Below are 26,290 nucleotides of genomic sequence, written 5' to 3'. Positions count from 1 at the left end.
TCCCAAGGTGGCACGTGTGCAATCATTCAGACTGAATGCTGTGTTTTTATACCTGATGAGTCTTCCAATGTGTCATCTCTGCTAAAGCACATGAAGAAGCAGGTGGATGCCTTATGCGATCCTGCACCTAGTTTGATTTGTTTCATTGATTCCCTTTCAGTACCTGTTCCCTTTTTCAATCTGGATTGGAATTCCTATTTCTATTACTTATTGGAATCCTTGTACTGGTCATAATATTCAAACTAATTGTTGTTTTCTTTACTTAGTGTTGTAAGAGTAGCATACAAACTAAAGTAATGATTGCTCGACAGCTTGAGATGGTCAGTCTGTCTTATAACCCTGGACAAATTTCCTTTTCTGATACGGACTATGACTAAGAATTCATTTCAGACTAATCCTTTCAAAAATGCTGTTCTTATCGTTACTGTACTTGTTCTATAATCATATACAATGTAAATGCAAGGTGTCATAGAAAAGTGCATATGCAATGTTTGTGCAACAATCTAAATTAATTACATAACATATGAAATGCTTCCTCTGTTAATAAATATACTTCCATGCTTGTCCACTATTTCCCCCCAACGTGGACGACTAGGCAAATAAATAAGATAAAAGCCTAGCACCGAGGGACATGATGGACCCAGGGCAGGCAGCAACCACCCTGGCGCCAAGGGACAATATTTGATCATAAATGCTTTCTATCGAAAGATTAGAGATCAAAAGGGGGAAATGACAAATAAAAATGGCAAGCAATAGGATATATTGGAGTATATGAGGAAGCCATTTGGTATAAACCTAATTCGGCCTGACTTCTCTTTGTTTTCCTCCAAAAGGGCCTGACTGGCTATTGAGCACGCATTGCATATCTGCTTAGACATTTCCTATGGCCAGAACAAAGGCCCTTGTGATAAAGATGCAACTTCCCCCCGACATTAGCATTTTTCCTTAGGCTAGGAACTGATTGCTGCACTCACCTTCCAGCTCACCTGTGACCACCCAGCTGGAGACAAGAGACTGCCACCCTGCTGTGTTCACTGAGACAGAAGACCTACCTGCTATTTCCATCAATCGCTGTGCCGACAGAGTAGTCTCGCGACTATTGTAAAAGGGACATTCCAATCATATGTGAAACATCCTCTTTGAGGGTATATAACAACCCTGTATACCCCCCCACCTCTTTGGAGTGCTCTGTTCCTTTGTGAAAAGACTCTCCCGGGTTATAATCCTCAGATTTAAGCTCAGAATAAACTCACCCAAATTTTCATTTATAGATTGGATATGGATTATTTTCGTCGTCACTAAGAATAAATTTTTACTCAATTCCCTAACCAATCACAGTAAAAATGTTTTAAGGTTTTTAAAACTCAATCTGCAATACTATTAAATTTCTCTGGTTCTTTTGCTAGAACACACAGACCTGGCCTAATAGTTTTATAAGGCAACTATATTCGGAACATTAGGTTTGCACCTATACCTAGAATAGCATCCTCTCCTATGGTATGATTTAAGGAAAGCAGAAAAGCTCAGCTGTCCAAAGATACACCTATCATTTATCTGCTGAGGAGTCTCTGAAGACTCTTTAGGAAGGAGATAGAGAAGGGAAACACAGAAATTCATTATCAAAGATTATATATTATCAATCTAGCAGTTTGTTGTTAGATTAGCTAGCCTAGCAGGTTGTCAGTTTCAAAGGGAATGGGACACTGAGTCAATATGTTTTATTGTGTGGAAGGCCCTAGGAAAGACTGAGGACATGGGGCTTTGCCAGGGAAAGCCAACCTAGATGGAACAATTTAATTAGGGCACATTGGGAAACTAGATGATAGCTAGAGAACATCAGCAAGTTGAAAGAATATTAATGCCATGTATATACCACCTCCATTCATTAATATCTTTGTCCCAATACAATGTCTGTTACAACAAATACATATTTAGCCATTAAAATATAGATATATAAAGCATGCCTTTACATTTCCACATCACTCAACACATCGTACTAATGATTAAGTATTCATTATGTTTTTACCTCTCAAATTCAGACTCCTTTTGGGGTGATGCTCTGAATCTTCCTGCTGGTGAGTATCTTCGATATCTCCCTGATTGGCCATGAGATCTCTCTGACTGACCATGAGATCTCCCTGATTGGCTATAAGATCTCTCTGATAGGACATGAGATCTCTTTGAGTGGTCATGAGATCTCCCTGAGTGACCATGAAATCTCTCTGAATGGCCACAAGATCTCTCTAATTGGTCATGCGATCTCTCTGATCGAACATGAAATCTCCCTGATTGGCCACGAGATCTTTCTGTGTGGCCACGAGATCTCTCTGATTGGCCATGAAATCTCTCTGATTGGCCATAAGATCTCTCTAATTGCCCTTGAGACCTCTTAGATTGACAATGAGATCTCTCTGAGTGGCCCTGAGATCTCTCTGAATGGTGTTGATTTTCTTCCAGTTGGTCTTGAGATCTTTTCTCCTCTGATTGGCCTCCATTCCTCTCTGCTTGGGTCTTAGACTGGTCATTGCACTTCTCCTGCAAAGAACCGCAATTTTGCAAAACGAATGAGACATATACCCCATAACTTCATTAAGTCATAATGAGATTTTGTCAAGAGCATTTCTAAAGGCAACTATTTTTTTAGAATTCCACTGCCCCTACTTTTTTCTTTTTGAGGAAGATTAGCCCTGAGCTAACAGCTAACATTTGCTGCCAATCCTCCTCTCTCTCTCTCTCTCTCTTTTTTTTTGCTGAGGAAGACTGGCCCTGAGCTAACATCTGTGCCCATCTTCCTCTACTTTTTATATGTGCACTGCTCCTACTTTTATAGGCTAAACAGTTTTCAGAACTAATTTGCTGAAAGCTCTGATGTTTCATGTCATTGGCACAAAGAATTTTATGCATATAAAACTTTAATAAAGTTTTAAATATGGAAAATTACTTGCTTTGTGTGTACTTGAATTTATTCCAAGGTCATGTTCTACCTACCATTTTCTGGATCTATGTTTTACCTGAAGAAACAATAGATTCTGTAACTTTATACTTGAGGAAAGACAAATATTTAACAAAATTTTGTAGCACAAATCCTTAGAACCAAAGGAAAGTGTTCAAAATCATACTATTTATTCTACACCTGCTCAGGATCATTAAAAAGAAACTCTCTCTTCAATATAAAGTAATACTTAATTCTAGAGAGAAAGGTAAAAACAAGTGAGAGGAAAGGTAGCTATAAAGAAAGCAGATGGTTGGCTTAATACTGTTCATGTAAATTAGTCTGGCAACCACACAGTCTTTCTACCTTTTCAATTTTCAAACCAAAAGAGCAGTGGAGTGAATCAGCCAAATGGAAATAATGAAAACTTTGACAAATCTCTCTGATGCTACATAAATGTAAGAGGATAAAGTCATATGAACCGTGCTGAGAAATCAAGCTTTCTACTAGTAAATATTGCCTGGCAAACAAAATCTGCCCTAGATCTGGCGTTGCGACTTTCTAGTATAACTCTACCAGCAGCTGGAAGCAGCTGTTAAAAGGCAGGGGAGATACTGGCATAAAGAATATTCTTCACATAAAACTTTAGTCAAATAAATATGACAAATCTGTTGCTTTGCTAAAGCAAAAAACCACAGTCACTCTCCAGCTTTTCTACTGTAAACACAAATAAGAAGATGGGGTGGAAGGCACATGTACCTCTTCTCTTTTCTAAGTGACTAGTGTTGGGAGCACAGTGAGGGAGCAGAAAGGATTGAGACTCATCTCCTAAAGACTCATGTGCCCCCAAGTACCTTTCCAAAGGAGCTTGTAGACTTTTGCAAATGTTTATATACGAAATATTTTCAGCAACTTGGATACTACAGATTTCTACCTTTAGAAAACAAAATACATGTTAGTTTTATTTCCTTATAAACAACAGAAATTGTCTATCAAAAATAATTGTGTTGAATAAATACAATTGTATTCTACTGATATTAAGATTAAATCTTGTGAGGGGGGCTGGGCCTGTGGTCTACTGGTTAAGTTTGGCGTGCTCCTCTTTGGTGGCCCAGATTTGGTTCCTGGGCACTGACCTACACCACTTGTTGGCAGCCATGCTGTAGTGGTGACCCACATACAAAATTGAGGAAGACTGACACAGATGTTAGCTCAGGACAAATCTTCCTCAGAAAAAAAAAAAAAAAGATTACATCTTATGAAGTACAAAACTAGCTTATTAGAATTTCAAAGCATGATTGAAAATTGTAATTGTTAATCAATTTATTGGTGAAATAATTATGCTTAAATTTTAATATATTTCTCTACTAGAGTATCTTTTTCTGGTGAATTCTGCTCTAACAACAGTCTCCAAAGTTTCAAAAGTATGAGAGAGAAAGATATTTTCAGTTTGAAAATACTACTTTACAATATTCTCAATTCATTTATGGATCTCAGACTGTAGCAGACATAACCTCATGTCCTTATTTCAAAACTTTATCAAAAACCTCCTCACTCTACAGATTAAATGTCATCTCCTCCATCAAATTTTCTCAAGTCCCCCTACTCAGAATGAATTACTGTATCCCCACAACATATAACTTATACCCTATTAGAACATGTATTGCAACCTGCCTGGCATAAAATTTCTTTCTTATCTTTCTCTCCCATCACAACATATAATATTTGAGGCAGAGCTGTTCTAGTGCTTTGCATGGTGCCTGCATAGAATAGACGTTCAATCGATATTTGCTAAATCAATTTAAATTAATTCTCTAAATATTTGAAAATACAACATGTTCCCTTCCAAAAAAAATCTGCATTTACATAACTTGGCAAAACTGGTTTAAGCTCCCAGAACCACCATTTTTTACTAAATGAGCACATAACACCTTAAGATGAATCAGTTTATAGGCCAAGCTGAAACAGTAGCAGCAATGATAGCTTATGAATCTGGAAATGAGCACGTCTCAAATTCCTGTCCAGTGACTGGCTCACCTGTACAAGTTTAGAGGTGATGGATTCGTACAACTATAGTATGTCCCACCTGTTGGTTCCAGAGTGTATTTCATATCCTATGTCATCTGACTTCTAGTTTTTACAATTCATTCACAATGCTACAAAAACTGTTTCTATACTATCACTTAAGATCATAGATTCCATATAAGGACAAAAATGAGAATGATTATACAGGACAAATCATGAAACCAATAATCTATTTTGGCATTTTATAAATTCAAAATTTCTAGTGACGATTGAAAATAGCAAAAATTAAATGTTTATTAAAACAGTTACAGGGGAAAAATCAATTAACAATTATTGAACTCAAATTATGTTCAAGGAACCATGGGGGAATACTAAGAAACAATCCCTGCCCTCAACAGAATTTAAAATAATCCTTAATATTAAGAAATATATTAATTAAATTTAGGACTTTTTATATTGGTTAATTCTTGGCATTTACTTACCTGCTTAATTAAAGGCTGCCTGTTTAAAGGGCTTTGTCCAGACTTGAATCCAGAAGATTCTTGGTATGGTTTTTTACCATGATTTCTTTCTTCAATATCATTTCTGAATTCTGAACATTCTTTGAAAAATAATTATTTTCTGTATTTTCAGTCAGTACATTCAACATATCTTTCAGAAGTATTATCTGTGATCTCTTTGTTTTAAAGCTATGCACTGTGTTTTGCAACACTTTTGTTATTTCATTAATCTGATATTGTCCGAGAGTCTCACTGAATTCCAGAACAGTCTTTGCCATACTGTTTCTATTTGCATACCTTAATATGGTAGTTTTCTCTGTATACAATACCTCAAAGTTGCTTTCATACACCACCAAAGTTGGGGTACATTATCTGAAATTAATTGAAAGAATACTCTAATAGAAAAAGGAGAGATGGAGAGAAACTGTCTGCTTTGTATTAATCATGTGAATATTTGCCTCAATCATATGCTTTGCTTTGGGAGTAAAGACAGCTTAAGAAACGATCAAAGAATATGGATCTCCAAAAGGCTCACAAAATTCAATTTTATGTTTAGTTAGAACCATGAGAATGGGCCACCTCACCATTCGTAGTAGCTCTGGCCTTATTAACAACGACTATCACTCCTTTTCTCAGAACCTGCTAAACCACCGAAGGATTCAAACAAGGACTATAGTGAAGCTGAGTAGGTAACTGTCAGGAGCTTAGAGGAACCACAATGGCAAGATGATGCCAACCTGCTGACTAGACTATGGAGATCCTTAATTGTTGAAAAGACTTCTCTACTATGGCAATCTGCAGTGCATTCATATTAAACTATGCACGCTCCACTGACCAATGAGATTAGGGATACAAAAAACTTTCTTCATGTTCTTCTGCACTCTCTTTGCCCTCAGCATTCATTTCATCAAAATATAGATGTCATGGGGCTGGCCCCGTGGCCGAGTGGTTAAGTTCGCGTGCTCCACTGCAGGCGGCCCAGTGTTTCGTTGGTTCGAATCCTGGGCGCGGACATGACACTGCTCATCAAACCACGCTGAGGCGGCATCCCACATGCCACAACTAGAAGGACCCACAACGAAGAATATACAACTATGTACCGGGGGGGCTTTGGGGAGAAAAAGGAAAAAATAAAATCTTTAAAAAAAAAAATATAGATGTCATGGTGCCCAGATTATTAACCATGCCTTTAACCTTCCTGTGTTGCCTCCTAAAAGTAGAATTGAACTAATCAGCCAGGCTTGTGAAGAAGTACAAAACATTTCTCATTCTCATCCTGCCCTCCCTTAAGGAAGTAACTCATATAAATTTTTAAAAAAAGTTTTCATTTGTTATGGCATAAATTCTTACCAACTCTGTGTGCCTGTGTTTCCAAGAAAAATAAAACTAGCAACATAATGGAACTTTAGAACACATCCCAAGTTTGCGAATTTACTTACCTAGTTACTCTTTTTACCACATTGCGATTTTTAGTATACTTTACCTTTCTCCCGGTGATGCCCAGGAGCATTTGATCGCCCTCTTGAAACTGAGTGCATTTTTCCACAGTTCTGTGTTTCATTCCCTCCTTCTTCAGTGCTTGTATTTCCTATCTTTCTAAGCATTATAATGGCATCTGTATTAGAAAACACATAAAAATGAAGACAATGGAAAAAGCTGAATTACAACAGTGCATCTCAAGTGAATAATCTATATTCTACCTTATCATGTTTCAGGAAATTTTAAAAATTAATAACCCTGAGAAATGATGACACTATAATAATGAAATTTTGAAACCATAACAAAGATCAAACAATACAGACATTTTTGGGTTAGTTTCCTGGAACAACAAAGAGAAAAATTCCTGTTAAATTTATAGTAACGATTTATGCAAAAATAAAATATACTCAAAGTAAAGTAGCTTAAGGGGAAAATCATTTAAATAACTTATTTTACTAAATATTATTTTAGTTTCAGAGAAATACAGAGCAATAGTGTCATCCATGATTAAATGTAAGTAAATGCTAGACAATGAGTTGCATTTATTCTCCTCAAAAGCAAGAAAGGAAACAATGGTGAAGGATATTCACAAGAGATACCAAACAAGCAAGGAACCAAGATCAGTGTGGTAGCAGGAAGCAATCAGACTTGACTTTGTAGTCAGGCATGTTCTTATGCACTTATGTAGAGAGCACTCACATGGCATGATTTGAAGAATGAGAGATAGGTACAACCTACTCCAAAATCTCTCTCATAGTATCTGGGATGGAAAGGTTTAAAGGTTGGCTGCTCTATCAGTGAATGAAAGCTTACTTAGGTCAAGGTATCTTTGGAAGTAAGCACAAGTTAGGCATTTGGAAGGAGCTAGAGATATTAGAAGAAAGATGGGGAGCTGAGAAGGGTCTAAAAGAGGATGCAGTTGAACACCAAAGATTAACCACTCCTTTATTATTTTGCTTGGTACTAGTCCTGCCTCAGGTTTCCAAAAATCTGATTCTGATTTCCTTTGAAATGGCTGGCATCTCCAAAGGCAGGGTAAAGCTCAGCAATCAATTGAGTATCATTTCTTGACAATCCCATTTTAAGCCTTTGTTCTGTCTGCCTCTCGGCAGCCATTGGTTGTAACATCTCCCACAGACATAGTCTTTAATTTTCTGTTCTTTATATTCTTTATGTATTCCCTTTTCTTCTCAATTTTTTCTCTGTTGTTTCCCCCGTATTCTACATTCTGTACAGAGATTTGTACAGATTTTTTTTTTCATTACAGTATAAGGGAGTGCACTAACAGAGCATCTTACAAGACACCACAGGAAGAGTTTCTTAATCTCCAACCCCTCCCCCACCATCAGCTCTGAAACAGAGACCCAGTGAGAAGGGAGACTTCCTAAAGAGGGGAGCAAAACTTTGGAGAGGAAAAAGTGAAGAGCAAGCTCCTTCCTGAGCTGGTACCTTTCACAATGATACGGTGGGGTGCTCTGGGACCAGTCTGCGTCTTGTGGCACTCATACACAATTTGCAGTGGCTTTTAATTTTTCCTGTTCTCAGAGTCACCAAAAATAATGGCAAGCTCTATCTTCAAATCACTTAAGGATTAAATAAAATAGAAAATTTATTGAGGCTCATGCAGACCTACAGCCACAGTTGAGAAATATTTATCTAATGCTTTATGACAGGGATGGCTGAATGGATAAACTAAGTAGGTTAATAATAACACCTTTAAATCGAATAGTACTTTAAAGTTCACAAAGCACTTCCACATGAAAGCTCTTGGCACAGTACCTGGCATATATGAGACACTCAGTAAATGAGATAATAAATGCCAGGTCCTGTGCCCCGACCCTTACAGCTGAGCAGAGATTATCCTCACTTTATAAAGAAGGAGACAGCCTTAGGAAGATTATGGGACTTACTCAAGGGCACAAAATCAAGATGATAACAAGCTGGGACAGATTCTAAGTCCAAGAGTCTTACCACTACCTTACACATTCTCCTTCAAAAGCTCAGCTATCCCAAGAATTAGGACAGCAGCACCCAGGCTAGTGACCATTCATTTGAATATGGTATTCCTATTAAAATAGCAGTTTCCTTTCCATTCTATTTGAAATTAATTGCACGAAATCAAGTTTAGCATTTAAGTAGTATAACAGCAACCTCTAAGCCAGTATCCAAACACCCACTTTGCCCTGTCCTCTTGATTTCTTCATCCTAAGATTTGGTATGCCACCATTATTAGGCACAGCATATAGTGCTACACAGGAAAGCTATGGCATGGCTTTAAATCCTGTTAGTGGCCTCATTTGCCCAACAGGACTTAAGTCACTTGAACTTTCAATCAAACCACGCTGCAACTCACATAATCCTTTTAAACTCATGAGTGAAATATATAAAATGGCTCCAGAAATACCTAGAGTCCTCTTCCCCCATAATCAAATCCTTCTTGGCTTATTTTTTAGCTTACACATAACAGTATAAAGACTTCAATCTTAGTGTCATCTTGACAGTGCCACATTAATCCCACAGGATTTTTTTTAATCCTTTCCTTTTGAACATATTACTGATTGGAATCATTTTCCCGTCTCGCTCTAACCCAATCCAAATATCATGTACCTCCCTAGTACTATGAATGAACAAAGATGAGCCAAAGAATAGCAAATAGCGGTAGTATTACAGAAAGCAAAATGTTGTACGTTCCATACAAGATGAGCTTTTTATAAAAATGTCATTCCCGGGGCCTGCCCCGTGGCCAAGTGGTTAAGTTCGCGTGCTCTGCTTCGGCGGCCCGGGGTTTCAGCGGTTTGAATCCTGTGTGCGGACATGGCACTGCTCATCAGGCCACGCTGAGGTGGCATCCCACGTGCCACAACTGGAAGGACCCACAACTAAAAAAATACACAACTATGTACCAGGGGGCTCTGGGGAGAAAAAGGAAAAATAAAATCTTTAAAAAAAAATGTCATTCCCAAATAGGCTTTACAGAGATTGACTGTCATAGTTCACATTCAACAAATGGGTATAAGTCTCATATCTGCTACCTAGCCAACAGCACCAAGATATTTGGACTCACGGTAATTGTTCTAGAAGAGAAGGCAGAAATATACTCCGGTATCCAAGCAAATCTACAATAAAGAAACTCTCTGGGTCAACAATACATTATTTTCCCACTTATTTAGCCTTTCTCTGAGGTTGTTCATTACCCTAGACTACAAAGATTTTGTTATGGTGTTGACATTTAAGTTTTCTTGAAAATGGTTGCTGCTTTCACCCAATTTAGACTCATAAGGGATAGTACTGGCTTCTCTAAAATATCAGCAGCCCTGTATTAAGGGTTCAGATTTAATGACGACACTTTCAACTGCTATATAAAATTCATTTAACTAACAGGAAATTCAATTTTCTCCTTGGTGTTTTTCCATTTTTGTTATGTTTATCCCACAACTGAATTTCACGTCAAAGGGATCACTAGTGCAAGGGAAGATAAGCACACCAAAGTGGAGTGCAGAGAAACAAGGTACAGCAGACAGCAGGAATTTGTCCTGACGGCCTGTAACACACGTAAATGAAATTGTTTAAAAGATGAAAAGGATGTCATGGGTACATTTTAGACTTGAAAGTGATCACTCACCCATTTGTTTCATTTAAACTGTCTCCTAAATCAGCTTTCCTGAAATACGACTAAAATATAGCATTAACTAAAATGTAAAGGTAGAAAGAGGCCTAGAATCACCTTAAATCTGGAATGGAATCATGAAGCAGGAAAGCACCAATCCCTCATTTTACAAATGAGGAAACTAAGGCCCGGAGGAAGTAATACACCCAAGGTTAGCTAATGGCAGAACTGGGATTAAAACATAAATCTCCTGAACATGAAGAGTTTTGAAAGTCATGCTAAGATTATCAAATGCTATTCTATGGTCAGTGGTTTTCTCCCCCGGCTGTGCATCAGAATTACCTGGGGAGATTTATTTTAAAATACAGAAACCCTATCCAAGTTTATGACTCAGTAAGACTGGAGAGGGACTCAAGTATTTGTGTTTTTTCAGAAGTCCTCCAAGTAACTCTGATGGTTAGCCAAAATTGCAAAGAACTGTTCTGAGCAATGGAGAATCTTCAAAGAGCACAGGAGTGAGATTATGAAACCGATGGTTTGGGAAAATCTCAATTTGTGATTGCAGAATAGAGTGAGACTACAAAAAGAAAGACTAGTTATTTTGGGGTAAGCAGAGGGATTGCAATATTCCAAGCATGAAGACAGAAAAGGTTACACTAGGGTGGTATCAGGGAAAAAGTACAAGAAGAACAAGAAGTCCTCTCCCTATCCACCTCAGATCGAATGGAAACATTGACTGCAGGGGCCTCCGCAGCCTCATTCTCTTCTACTCATCCCCTTGCAAGCACAAAGCTCTTACCCCACAACTCACAGTATTCTCACCGAACCACCAGTTATCAAAGACCTCCCCAGGTCACCAAAGAAATGAGGCCAAATTGAGGAGGAGGAGGAACCCACAGAGAGATGTTCTTAAACTATAGCAGGGGAGACGACTTCCTAGAATTCTCAGTTTGACCCCGAAATATATTATTGTATAAAATATTATTATAAATGGTTGTTGCAATCCAAATATCAGTGCACCAAATAGACTTGTGCATTGCCCTAGAAACCCATTTACCCTTTATATTGTTTCTACAGAGGAAATTCTTTATGCATCCAACAGCTGGCATACAAATGAGGTATTGGAACACAGCAACACATTTGCCAGCTGGGACTTGCCTGTATGTGATTAAGTATCAACCGAATAACATAGAAACTAAAAGCTCCAGAATTGCAGAGAGAAGACAGACTACTGTGTACTGGAACAGCTACAAAATCCTTGTGGCAAAGGTGGGTAAGATTGATTGCACTTGAATGAGGGGAAAGATCTGGGCACTCCAAGAAAGAGAAACAACATGAGAAAAGACTTGGAGCAGGAATTAATACGGTATTTTCAGGAAGAGGATCAATTTGGCTAGAATGGAAGATTAGTGCCGGAGAGTTACGGGGGAAAGGTTAGATGGATAAGGTAGATGATAAAAAGCCTTGAGTGTCAGGAGCTAAGACACAAGTAATGAGGATTATGGACGGGGGTGAGGGGAGAATCCCACGTGATCTCCAGCACAGTGCCATGTCAATCTACCAGGTAACAAGCACTCACTGAGAGGATTCTACGTGCTTCGCAATATGCTAGGTATCACATGAAATCAGGAAATTGATCAGTGCTTTTTAAATAATGGGGAATTTACATTATCACTGCACACCTATTTGAGAGGAAACTATCTTTTGAAAGGAAACTACCATCTTTTCTGTTATCTAACAATTTTCATTTCATTTGGTTATCTTTAGAAACTAAGTCCTCATTTTAGAAGGAACGTGTTTTAGCAAAAACTGTAAAGATGCCTAGACCACAAAAGGAGGATAGTCAAAGAAAACATGAATGATGAGTTCATTTAATATAACACTCAATCTTTAAAAGCAACTACGTTTGTCATTTTCCAAATCAACTTCTGCATGCCTCTCAATAAAGTAAAAAAGCTTTGTATGATACAGGTCTTTTATCTCACCTCTGGCCAAATGTTGACTATTCCATTTCTCTTTGCCCTTAAAACCTGATATGGTGCCACCTCAGGAGAAGCCTGTACGGCACAGCACTTATCTAAACTAATGTAGGGTTCAGACATCAGTATTTAAAATACCAACTGTGATGAAAGTCAAGAGTGTAAGAAATTTTAATCTTGAAGGTTCTTCAGATTCAAAAGAGAGAAAAGAAGTATGCTTCAGTTATATAATCTTGAACATCCATGCTATGCTAGATTTTCCAGAAATAAACTTAGAATTTGGGACTTAATAAATATTTCATATTAAATTCATAAATATTCAAATTGAAATATAATTGAAAAAATGGCATTAGGGAAAGATATCTATTCCTCTAACATAAAAATGTACCACGAGACTCAAAAAAGATCTCAGGTATGGCCTAAGTCAAAGTATCAAGGAATTTAGCAATGACATTCCTTTACTTCTTTTCATAAGTGGTTTACCTATTTGACTGTTCGGTAACAAGACAGTCTCTATAGTCCCTTCCAGCTCTAAAATTCTATTAATAAGATTAGAAAATTTAAGAAAAAAACTCTGTAGTGTAAGAAATATTTGTGCTTCATAGAAATTCTCTTAGATACACAGTGAATGTTTAATAAATAATTTAACTGAATTGGCATTTAATAGTTATTAACACTAAAAAATTTTCTCATGTGAATGCATGTGGCCCGTGAAAAGTACTTCATTTCTCTATTTTGTGGTTTTTTTTCCTGTAAGTATACAGCTGTAGGTTAAGTAGGTCAGGATTAACAGATGGTTTCAAAGCAGAAAACAACCCTAAGAAAGACCAGAGGTCTCGATTTTTCAAACACAATGGTTATTTACAAACTTATTTAAAAACTGAATTACTTCTTTAAAGTTTCAATTATTTACACCCTTGGAACGTGTTGCAGGGTTTTTTTTAAGTGAAGTCATACACAGTTTTCACCCCTGGACTTTGTAATTCCAGAGACCACCATTTGATTTGTTGCATTGCAATGGAATTGTACAATAATACATACAGCTAGCAATCAGAGATCTCATTCGCTATGGTTTAGAGATGAAATCCAACTGCTGCTCAGCCTCTCTAAAGGGAAGAGAAAAATGCTTTTGAATCTGGGTAAGATGTGGAAGGACTCTTTCAACATAGTCTATGAGGTTATGAAGAAGGCGTTCTTAATATAACAATCAACCTGTTCCCAGATTCTCATGTCCTTTTTCCTTAGTTCTCAGGATATATCATCACAGAGACAAGCTGCTTTGCTCACGCTGCTCTCTGTAATGATATTCGCCACTGAATCCATCTGGAGAACACTTAGGAGAATCATTTGGTCCAGGCCTCACCAAAGAACCTCAAATTTGAATTCTTAACCTAAGTAAGATATACTTAGTCTCAGAAAATATACTGTCGGAATTGAAGAAAGACAACATTCCTCATGCAGTTTAAAATAGATCACTCTGCTTGAGGTACCATACGAATAATTACATTTTTATATAAACTATATGATTAATTTTCTTGTGAAAAGCATGATTATATTGCCTTATATTTTAAAATGTGTTGAAATGCATTTTATTACTTAGAAATATTTAAAACACACTCCAACTTTTGAAAACACTGTTTTGTCATTTTTTAAATACATAAAATAGGGGCCGGCCCAGTGGCACAGCGGTTAAGTGCGCACGTTCTGCTTTGGTGGCCTGGGGTTCACCAGTTCGGATCCCGGGTGCGGCCATGGCACCTCTTGGCACACCATGCTGTGGTAGGCATCCCACATATAAAGTAGAGGAAGATGGGCATAGATGTTAGCTCAGGGACAGTCTTCCTCAGCAAAAAGAGGAGGATTGGCAGCAGATGTTAGCTCAGGGCTAATCTTCCTCAAAAAGAAAAAAACATAAAATAGTAGAAACCTCAGAAAATATGACTTAGGTTCCTCTCAATTTCTGAGAGGCTCTCACCACACACACTTCCAGAACACTTAAAACGACATATAATTGCACGTATTTTTTTCTCTGAGAAAGATTCGGCCAGAGATAACATGTGTTGCCAATCCTCCTCTTTTTGCTTGAGGAAGATTAGCCCTAGCTAACATCTGCAATTGCACGTATTTACTAGCTACCTCTCCAACTAGATTATGAGCTACTTTAGGAGAGGCTGTTGTCTATTTATCAGCATACGAAGTGCCTAGCACAGTGCTTAATGCAGAGTGGATGCTTTATAAATATTTACGGCTCTATGAACCAATACATCTAGCAAGCAGAAAGGGTTCCTGTCTTTCAAAGTACAGAACTTTTGCCTCAGTCTCCTTTACATAGAAGTGATGAACAGGGAAGTGCAGTTCCCATTAAGTTTTTGCTGTTGCCAGTTCCAATTTTGGGCTTATTTTTGCCTTTTATTTCTAAAAAAAAGAAGCTACTACCTTTTGGGAATGTTTACTAAGGATAAGAAGAAAAAATAAATTTGTAGAGCCTTTTCCTGTTTTAGTACATCTTATTACAATGCAAGTAATATCCTTGCATTCGATGTAAATATTTATATAATATAAAAGTATGTAAATAATATAAAATTATGTGTAATATATAAATAATATAAAATTGCTTTTCTAATGCATATGTGTTGTTATCCAAAGACAAAGATGTGTATTATTAAAAATATTATTTTCGCTTTAATAAAAACATGGAGAAATTTATTGGAAAAGTATGGGTTTTTCATCAACTCATAGAAACAACACGTATTTGCTCTTTATGATGTGTTTTTCTTGGCTTCAAACTGCAAGAGCCTTTAAGGACTTATTGAAAGTTTCGCCTGTTCCTCCTGAAAAGATCCAAACCTGGACTCTCATTTGTCTGAAATGGTATAAACATGGATAGGGAGAACCAACGTTTAAGAGCATGAAACAGTGACCTCCTAAGATCTTTGCAACTCTATGATTACCAGATTTTACTCTCACGTACAACCTCCTACTAACTTACCACATTCAATTCAACATCTTTCCTCAGCCTTTCTACTATGATTTGAGCCAGTCTTTTCCAAACCAGACTCTCCAATATCCTCCTAGCTGTAATCATCTACTTAAATGACAGTGCCTCCGAAATCCCTTGAATCTGCTATTGTCCAAGTTTCACCAAACAACCACGCCCCTCAGTCTCCGGAGCTTGACATTACCTACTGTTTAAACCCCGCCTTTCCACCGGATGCCTTTTCATCTCTCGCAAGTCTGCTACATCTCTAAAGTTCGATAGCCACATCCAGAGCGAGAGGAGATGTCGACTCCAACTTGCCAAATTGCTAGCTTCCCAAAAGTGAAGCTTTAGGCCCACTTTCTTTTTTAATAGAATAACTTTATTTTTTAATTTTTTTTAAAGATTTTTTTTCCCTTTTTCTCCCCAAAGCCCCCTGGTACACAGTTGTGTATTTTTAGTTGTGGGTCCTTCTAGTTGTGGCATGTGGGACGCTGCCTCAGCATGGCCAGATGAGCAGTGCCATGTCCACGCCCAGGATCCGAACCGGTGAAACCCTGGGCTGCTGCAGCGGAGCACGCGAACCTAACCACTAAGCCATCGGGCCAGCCCCCAGGCCCACTTTCTGAAGGACATATGGCAAACATTTACTCAACTTTTTCCATGTCGGGCATGGTACTTTGTGCACATTATCTGCATTATCTCATGCAATCCTCAACAACTCTATGAGGCAGATACTACTCAACTGAGGAAACTCAGGCTCCAAAAGGTAAAGCAACCTGCACAAGGTCACACAACCACTAAATTTTTGGGACCAGGCCACTCTGCAACTGTGGCCCCTATTTCTCTGAATTTTGAGAGAAACTGATTGCTTTAGCTCTTTATCAGTTTACATATATATATATATATATATATATATTTTTTTTTTTTTCCTGAGCAAGATTAGCCCTGAGCTAACTACTGCCAATCCTCCTCTTTTTGCTGAGGAAGCCTGGCCCTGAGCTAACATCCGTGCCCATCTTCCTCTACTTTATATGTGGGACTCCTACCACAGCATGGTTTTTGCCAAGCCATGCCATGTCCACACCCGGGATCCGAACCAACGAACCCTGGGCCGCCGAAGCGGAATGTGCAAACCCAATCACTGTGCCACCAGACCGGCCCCTATCAGTTTATATTTTTACCTCTATAAGCACCTGCTAAAAAAAACACCGATCAGTGAAATCCACACAAAGAAAAGTGCAGGAAGCATTAGGTTTTACCTCTGTGCTATAAATTCCCCTCAGTTCTGGGATTATCCCCTATTCAGGGTCCCAGTAACAGGGCAGGACCTAGAGTAAGGCAAGTGAGCTATGCACCACAGGCATAAAATTTAAGGAGGCTCCAAAAAACTCAGTATTCGAGATAAAAACAATATTTAACATAATATTTTCAAAAATAAAAATCAATGCAAGAAAAATCCCTGAAGAACAGAATATCACCAACAAAAACGGATGAGATCAGACCCTGTACTTGTACAACCTTGCCTCACTTGCCTCACTCTAATTCCTTTATTTATGAAAAAAATTATTTACAAAAACAGGCGACCAGCCAGAAGGCTGTAGTTTATCCATTTGATTTTTAAAACTATTTCAGTAAAATTTTATTTATCGTCATTACGTGAATTTTTGGTGCCTCCTGAAATTTTGCATCCTTGGCAAGTGCCTCACCACAGTGCCAGCCCTGTCCAGCAACCAAATATTATTTTTTAAAAGTCATTTTTGGGGGGCCCAGCCTGGTGGCACATCGGTTAAGTTCACACATTCCGCTTCTCAGCGGCCCGGGGTTCACCAGTTCAGATCCAGGATGAGGACATGGCACCACTTGGCAAGCCATGCTGTGGCAGGCATCCCACATAGAAAGTAGAGGAAGATGGGCACAGATATTAACTCAGGGCCAGTCTTCCTCGGCAAAAAGAGGAGGATTGGCAGCAGATGTTAGCTCAGGGCTAATCTTCCTCAAAAAGAAAAAAGTCATTTTAATGCCACAAAATATTTTGGAACTCATGTTGAAACTGGGGGTGGGAGGTAAGCAACAGTCTGGAATCCACAAGGACTACGTCTTAGAAAAGTAAAGCCTACAGATACTAGTCATGAAATAGATTGTTAAAAACACCTTAAAAAACAAAAACAAAAGCAAGAAAATGTCTTAGGTACTATTCACAGCCATTCCCCCTCCAAGGTATGGGGGGAGGGTAGGTAACTTCCTCAACCTCATAAAAGGCATCTGTAAAAAACCGACAACTAAAATGACGATTAATGGTGAAAGACTGAAAGCTTTTCCCCTAAGATTAAGATAAGGATGCCCACTCTCACCACATCTATTTAACATTTCACTGGAAATTCTAGCCAGGGCAATTAGTCAAGAAAAAGAAATAAAAGGCAACCAGATTTGAAACAAAGAAGTAAAACTATCTCCATTCTCGGATGCCATAATCTTGTATACGGAAAATCCTAAGGATGCACACACACAAATTAGAGCTAACAAACAAGTTAAACAAGGTTCCAGGATACAAGATCCATACCCCAAAATAAGTTATATTTCTATACACTAGCAATGAACTATTTAAAAATGAAGTTAGGAAAGCAATTCCACCAAGAAGACCATTCAATAGGGGAAAGAACAGTTTTTTCAACAAATGATTTGAAACAACTGGATATCCACATGCGAAAGAACGAAGTTGGATCCTACCTCACACCATATGCAAAAAATTAACTCAAAATGGATCAAAGATGTAAGTGTAAAAGCTGAAACTAGAAAACTCTTAAAAAGAAACATAGGAGTAAACATAATTTCTCAGCTATGATACCAAAGCATAAATAATAAAAGAGAAAAATTAATTGTACTTCATCAAAATTTAAAACTTTTGTGCTTCAAAGGACACTATCAAGAAAGTGAAAAGACAATCCACAAGATAGGGGAAAATATTTGTAAATCATACCTGAGAAGAGTCTAGTATCCACAATATATAAAGAACTCTGACAACTCAAGAATAAAAAGACAAAGAATGCCCTTTCATTTCAAGTCTACCCTCCCCACTCTGCTTCTTCCCCCCTCATTTGTGAAACCCGCCCTCGCTCCTCCCCTTCCTCTCCCCTCCCCCTCCGCATTTCCAGAGTGGTCCGTCACGTCAGAAGTCTGAGGTAAAAGACCAGAGGGCGCCAGCGGAGAGAAAAGTAGTCTAGCGGGAATCAGCGCCAACCAACAAGCAAGCAAGCAAATCCGCCACCCCTTTGCCCGGTGTTGCTGCCGACTACCACTCCTGCCAACCAGCCCTAAGGCTTGCTCCTCCTGCCCCCGGAACTTGCAGACTGTGAAGAGGGAATGTGGCCGATGGCGGAGCTTTTGGTCCCCTGTGTGTGAGGGGGGCAGGTAGCTTGGTATCATTCCTCAGGAGAGTAAAATCTATGGCGATAGCCGGCTTTTTACTTCCCCCTCCTGCCCCCTTCCAGCAATCCTTACTCCCCACTCAATTTCTGTCAGTTTCGGCCAGTTTCCCACCTAAGAAGCACAGGAGACTGGGAGCAGAGAGGAGAGCCGGGGCCCAGACAGGGCTTCATCCCGCTGGGGCGGCACAGAGCGAGAGGGGAGCCACCCGCCCAGGGCCGTGTGCCTCACAGTGTCCTTTCGAGCCTGCCCAATGCCGAGCTCTCCCGCTCAAAGCCAGCCTGCCCACACGGGTGGAGACAGGGATCCGGGATCTACATACCTAGAGACATATCTAGAAAGGCCATGTTTCCCCTACTTTTAGGGTCTGTCAGCATCCTTCCAGGAAACGTTACGTTGGAAGGCGAAGCCATCTCAGCTTCACCTCACTGCTGCACCACAGCCGAGCGAAGCTCTTATGTAGCCTCTCACTGCTCTCTGGGGTGCCGGCTAAACTCGTCCTCCAATCACAGGCTTTCCCTTCGCTGTTGCTAAGGCCTAAGGGGTGGAGCTTGGCATATACCCCTTCCCAGGTCTCCTAGAAGGAACCTGGCTCACAGAAAAAAAAAAAAAAAGAAGACCCGCCCATTTCTTTCCCGCTTTTTCTAAAGACCGTCTCTTCTCCTGTGCATCCATCTCTCAGTCAGCCGCAACTTTTACTCTCTGTAACTTTTTGACCCTTGCCTTTCATAGCTCTTAGAAGAACGCATTTCTCTTCTTTGCTGTTGGCATTCCTGGCGAAAAAACCTTACGTTCTTCATGTGATGCACTAGTTCTCTGCTTCTCTCACATTTGCAGAGCTACCACAAATCTAGCAGTTAGTTTAAATAAGATAGAAAAAAAAATACTCTAAACTCTTCGCATAAAAGTACTTCCAGGGGGTTGGCTGAGGGGGCTGACTGCGTGATTAAGTTCGCGCCCTTCGCTTTGGCGGTCCAGGGTTTTGCTGGTTCGGATCCTGGGGCAGACACGGCACTGCTGATTGAGCCATGCTGAGGCGGAGTCCCACATGCCACAACTAAAAGGACCCACAACTAAAAAATACACAACTATGTCCCGGGGGGCTTTGGGAGAAAAAGGAAAAATAAAATCTTTTTTTTTAAAAAAAAGGTCCTTCCATAATCTAATCTCTGCTGATCTCTTCAGACCTACCTTTCAGTACCCCACCACATGGAATGACTTGAACTTTCCAGAGTGTGCTGGTAGTGCTGCTTCCTCTGCCAGAAAATACCCTTCTCACCTCTATAGTTATTCCCTGATTTTTCAAGTCTTAAATGACTTTTTCTTTATCCCTTAGGTGGATTTGCGCCATTAAGCCTCACAGATATTTTGTAGATACCGGTATCCCAGAGCCTAACACAGAAAGGAGCTCAGTATTTGTCGACGGACTCAATTATAGCACTTAAATTAATATTTTGCGTGTATTTATTGTCTTCAGACAACTGTATATGCCTTGTGAAAAAGGTTTATTTATCAATCTTTAGGTCCCTAGTTCCAAGTAATGACTTAAATACAACAAATAATAAAATATTTTACATTTTAAAATCTCTTCAGACATTTATTTTGTGATTTCCCTAACAACTTGAACAAATTTTCAGCTCTTAAAATTTATTAATTTGATTTTTATTTCCTCTGAAGAACCGGTGACACACAGGATTCCTCTAACATTTAAAAATAGCATCTACTGAGGCGTATATTTAGATGATAAGAGCAACAATTACTTTTTTTTTAAGAGATGTCATGGACACAGCTTTAGGGAAGTCATCAAAAAGTATGTGGCATTGTAAGCCTGTGGATGCAATAAATATTTGTGAAGGAATAGATGTAAAGTCATTGGGACTAAACACCTCTCTCTCTCCCTCCCTCTCTCATTCTTCTCTTTCTTTCAATTCTTTCTTTTTCTCTGAATATCAGCTCTCGTTGTTTATTTGTGTACAGAGGTTAAATGTGGTCATTCCTTCTCTACCCTATTTTGTCATAGTTCAAACACTGACTACTGAATGGCCCAGAATCTGGTTGTCCCAGCTTAGGTGAGGGCATCTACTTTTTGACCAATTAACTGTGGCCAGGATCATACATAAAAACACAGCTGCAAGAACCCATTATTTGTGTGTGTGTGTGTGTGTGTGTGTGTGTGTGTGTGTGTGTATAAGGGGAAGTTGTCAGAAGGGGATGTTGTGGGTTTCACAGATGTCTCAAGAAGTAATAAGTATGTTGCTAATGTAGTTGCTAACCTGGCACAAGAGGAGTACATGTGAAAACAACAGGCGGTTTTGATGACTAGTTGTTCACAGGAATCAGCAGTGGGATGTGATTGTCAGAAAAATCAAATGATATTTACAGTTTTTGTAGCGGACTTTTGCCTTTACTCCACCTATTAAGCAAATGAAGCCCCTTTCTAGTTTTGTGAAAATCTCACTATTAGAATCTTATTAGGAGGTGGAGCCTGTCTCCCATTACAGACCGAGAAAATTCCTGAGAAACTAGAGCAAAAACCTGTGACCCAGACTTGGCCAGTCAGACACACTAACCCTACATGGAATCTGGCGTTAGTACAAAACAGAAGCGGGGGCAGTGTAGAATTCATTCTGACCACAGCAGCCAGTTTCTAGGGGCAGCAATGGCAGTGGTGCAAATTTCAGTAGCTGTGTATGCCAGTGGTGGCCTCATCATATTAATTTTAAGGTGTGATTTTAGCTGCAGTTCTGAATTTCTGGTCTCCCTTGGTTCCTGCCCTTTTTCTTGAGCCTGGTTCTCTAGAGTCCCTGGTTATTCCTTGAGCTACCCAACTGACTTTCAATAAATTCCTTCCTTACTTAAGGCAACTAGAGTTTGTCACATTCAACTAAGAACCCTGTTCAATAGAAATATCCAGTAAAAGAGAAATAATACATTGAGTCCTGCTGTTATTGGCCACCATATATTAACTAACGAACTAGATTAAAACCAAGGAAAATAAGCTAAATGTGTGAGGAGATTTAAATCATGTCATGCAAAGCAGGACTGAAGAAATTGTGCATGTTTAGCCTATAGCACAGAAATCTCAGGGGACCATAATTATTGTCAAATAATCCTATGGAAGAAGGAGTGAATTTATTATTCGGTCTAGCACTAGAGGGCAGCACTAGCCCAAGAGGATGGAAGTTACAGGTAAAGCGATTTCTGCACTATACAGATATATTCTAATAATTAAAAGTACAATAATGAGTCAAAACTACAACAATGGGATAAGCTGCCTTGAATTGAGGTACTTGACACTGGAAATACTGAAGCACAAACTAGGTTACTGCCTTTCAATGGGTTAGATTCAGTGACCTCTGAGGTTCCATCTAAATCTGAGATTATGGGAAAAACAAGCGCGTGGTGACTTCTCTGGCCAGTTATTTCAATTACATGATTTAGAGACCATTATCAGGCTCTCTGGCTTTTAAAATAGTATGTAGGTATGACAAAAAAGGAGCAAATAGGTAATCATTCCCACTTAGAGAGGTGATAGCAATATACAAGGTTTTATGTACCCAGAATGGAAATTAAGTACTATGATGTTTCAGTAAAAAATTAGGAACTAATTTACACATACTCAACTATCCTCTCTTCGGCGGATTTCCCTGGTAGAGTACAATAACCAATTACCTTAAATTCTTTAGGGAAGGGTAAGTTCTTTAGGGAAAGAGCTCTGTTATATTGTTCTTAGCAGGTAGTTTTAGGAAGACAATAATTGCTATTGCTAGGTTATATCTTTTTTAACATAAGCATAATCTATTGTTTGGTTGGTAATTAGTGGATCCTTGAGTAACTAAATACATGTCCCTGCAATATTTAAGGCAATTTCCTATTTCTTCCTTTAAAAAAATAAACTTTTAAAATTGTACATTTAAGTGATCAATTTCATTCATGTATTTGTAGATAATCTGGGAAGTAAAAAACAAATAAAAAAGAAAAGAAATATAACCAAATATTCAAAGATACTCTAAATATTTTGAGTATTTCCTTCTAGCTATACTTTCTGTGTAAAAAAATTATATAGTTAAAACTTACATGGTAGAAAACTACATATAGTACTATATATGTATAGATACTATATATACTATATATATATATATAAAACTTAGTAAAAAAACTATGCAGATAGATAGATATGTAATTTTGGGTTTTGCTTGTTCCGCTAAGATTTATGAGTTTCCTTATGTAATTAAAAAAACTTTAGGGGCCGGCCCAGTGGCGCAGCAGTTAAGTTTGCACGTTCCGCTTTGGCAGCCCGGGGTTCGCAGGTTCAGATCCCAGTTGTGCACATGGCACCGCTCGGAAAGCCATGCTGTGGTAGGCGTCCCACATATAAAGTAGAGGAAGATGGGCACAGATGTGAGCTCAGGGCCAGTCTTCCTTAGCAAAAAGAGGAGGATGGGCAGCAGATGTTAGCTCAGGGCAAATCTTCCTCAAAAAAAAAAAAAAATCATTACCTGCATGGTCTTAAATGTCTGCCAAATATTGTTGATACTTAACCTAAGGGACACATCCTTAATCTTGTGATTATCACTACACCCCTAGCAGTTGAGATTCCTTTGGGGTAATTTTACCCAGCTTTTAAAAACTCATTTTATGAGAGGTTTTTGCTTACCATCTGTTGATATGATCTCATGATTTTTCTTCTTTGGCCTGTTGATGTGGTGGATTACATTAATTGATTTTTTAATCACTTGTTTTACTAGAACACAATTCAAACATTTTGCTTCCTTGGAATGATTTCTTTGAACTCAGTTTCTGAATTTTCTGCAAGAAAAAATGTGGATTATGATCTTATAGAAATTATATTCTTATGTATGTTTCAAACATAAGGTTTCTGAGGAGACTTTTGCTTAAAGGCTAATATTTCTAACAAGATTATTAATCATACTGTTAGTTTTTTTAAACATTTTCTAAGTATTCTTTTTAGCTCTGTATTAGATTGCCAAACACATTTCCAAATATTTAGCAGTGTGAGTATACACTCACATCAGGAGAGGATTACTTAAGTTTTAAAGAGAATAATATAATTTTTACAGTAAACTCCTTAAACTTTTATCCAAAGCCCATGCTCACATTTTTCAGAATTGCACAATGAATATTTTCCTAGAAAGTAAATCATCTTTTATTTCTTCCTATGCTGCAATTCTGGGTTAGAAGCCTGGCTAATGCTAGACAGCAGATAAAATAGAAGTAAATGAGGCAAACATTTAATACTCCTACAGTTTTTTTTCTGTTCCAGTTTCTTACTTCTTCTAACACCCCACTAAGGGCATTAATGGGAGGGGAACTTAAACTCTAAAGAACAAGAGAAAAATTAAATAATTTATGTAAAGATGTCACAGATATATATATACAAATAGAAGTTACAAAGGAACAGAACTTGAGCTTTGCAGCTATGGTAATTTTTTAACACAACTGAATTGCCTAGAACATATACTAAAATGTGCAAAGGAAATTTTGGAGGGAATTTTAACCAAATTTCACTTGTCAGTTGCACTTTTTGGAGTTGCCTTTGAGAGTGTTGTGTATCACTACCTTGAACACTAAATGCTAAGCACGGCAAGAGTATCTTTGATGCTAAATACAAAACAAAGGGATTCGTTCCTTCCTTCATTCATTTAACATTTATTGACTACTTATTATCTCCATCGTACTTTACTAGATTCTATAATGCAGAGATAGCTGAGACACGGTAGGGAGAGAGACAGGTACAAAATCATAAAAATGACAACAGATTGTGAAAAGTGATATAGTAGACTAATAAACGATGTGCTGTGGAATTACAGTCGATGGAATAACAATTCTTGCACACTTAAAGGTGTAGAGAAACGATCAGAAATACATATGCACCTTACAACAGGGCCCTGAAACTAACAGAATTGAAGTGAGAAATAGACAATTCAACAATAATAGTTGGAGATTTCAGGGGCTGGTCCGGTGGCGCAGCGGTGAAGTTCGCACGTTCCGCTTCTCAGCAGCCCGGGCTTTGCCGGTTCGGATCCCGGGTGCGGACATGGCACTGCTTGGCAAGCCATGCTGTGGTAGGCGTCCCACGTATAAAGTAGAGGAAGATGGGCACGAATGTTAGCTCAGGGACAATCTTCCTTAGCAAAAAGAGGAGGATTGGCAGTAGCTAGCTCAGGGCTAATCTTCCTCAAAAATAAAAAATAAACCAGTAATAGTTGGAGATTTCAATACTACACTTTCAATAATTGATATAATGCACATTTTAAATGGGTAAATTGTATGTGAATTATATGTCAACATGTTTTTTTTGTTTAGGTATAGAAGGGCTTTGGTAGGGAAGACTTCATAGGGCAAATGGGCATCAAAAAATAACAGCTTTTCTGATTTTGTAAAGAAACATTAACATGCATATTTTTAAAATGATAAAAGTACTATTTATATGAGAAAAGCTTATTAAATATAATATTTAAAAACTACTTCAATCACTCAGTGACATCAACTGTTTTTAACCCTTGTTAACATTTAATATTTTTGAGTTTTGAACGCATATATTATGTTTTTGTTTTAAGATAGATAATATTCTTAAGTTGGTTAAATATACAGTTTATATTCTTTTTATTTTATTTATTTATTTTTTTAAGATTGCATTTTTCTTTTTTCTCCCCAAAGCCCCCCGGTACATAGTTGTGTATTTTTAGTTGTGGGTCCTTCTAGTTGTGGCATGTGGGATGTCGCCTCAGCATGGCTTGATGAGTGGTGCCATGTCCGTGGCCAGGATTCCATCCAGCGCTCGAACTTAACCACTCAGCTACGGGGCCGGCCCCTATATTCTTTTTAAATATAAACATCTTGATAATTTCTTAAACCATTAAGTATTCTTTTAAAACTGTATGGTATTTCATTGTGTAAAAGTATCCTAATTTATTTAACCATTCCCCATTTATTGATCATTTAGGTTCCTTCCAATTTTATTATGCTACGCAAGAAATAATGCTGTGATGAACATAGGCATGCAAAATTTTTTGTGCATTTCTCAGATTATTTCATTAGGATAAATTTCAAAAATTGGGACAACTGGGTCAAAGGATAGCCACTATTAAGGTCCTTCAGAATACTTTCACCAAAATATACTTACAAGTATAACTTTCCGGGCCGGCCCCCATGGCCGAGTGGTTGAGTTTGCCCGCTCCGTTTTGGTGGCCCAGGGTTTCCCAGGTTCGGATCCTGGGCCCGGACATGGCACGGCTTGTCAAACCATGCTCAGGTGGCGCCCCACATGCCACAACTAGAAGGACCCACAACTAAAATATACAACTATGTACTGGGGGAATTTGGGGAGAAAAAGCAGGACAA

The 26,290-nt window shown here is 38.4% G+C and overlaps 1 protein-coding gene across 1 annotated transcript; it reads right to left on the bottom strand.

Annotated features, from left to right (window-relative positions):
- Positions 1-2,003: 2,003 nt before the first annotated feature.
- On the bottom strand, positions 2,004-18,925 carry LUZP4 (leucine zipper protein 4). The gene is given in 5 exon segments (XM_070501782.1): positions 2,004-2,241; positions 2,243-2,535; positions 5,440-5,558; positions 6,941-7,072; positions 18,745-18,925. Coding segments are annotated over 5 exon segments (963 nt in total).
- Positions 18,926-26,290: the final 7,365 nt, after the last annotated feature.

This window comes from Equus asinus, chromosome X (assembly GCF_041296235.1).
Source record: "Equus asinus isolate D_3611 breed Donkey chromosome X, EquAss-T2T_v2, whole genome shotgun sequence".
In the NCBI taxonomy this organism is placed as follows: Eukaryota; Metazoa; Chordata; class Mammalia; order Perissodactyla; family Equidae; genus Equus; species Equus asinus.
This window is presented reverse-complemented; position numbering and strand designations above follow the sequence as displayed.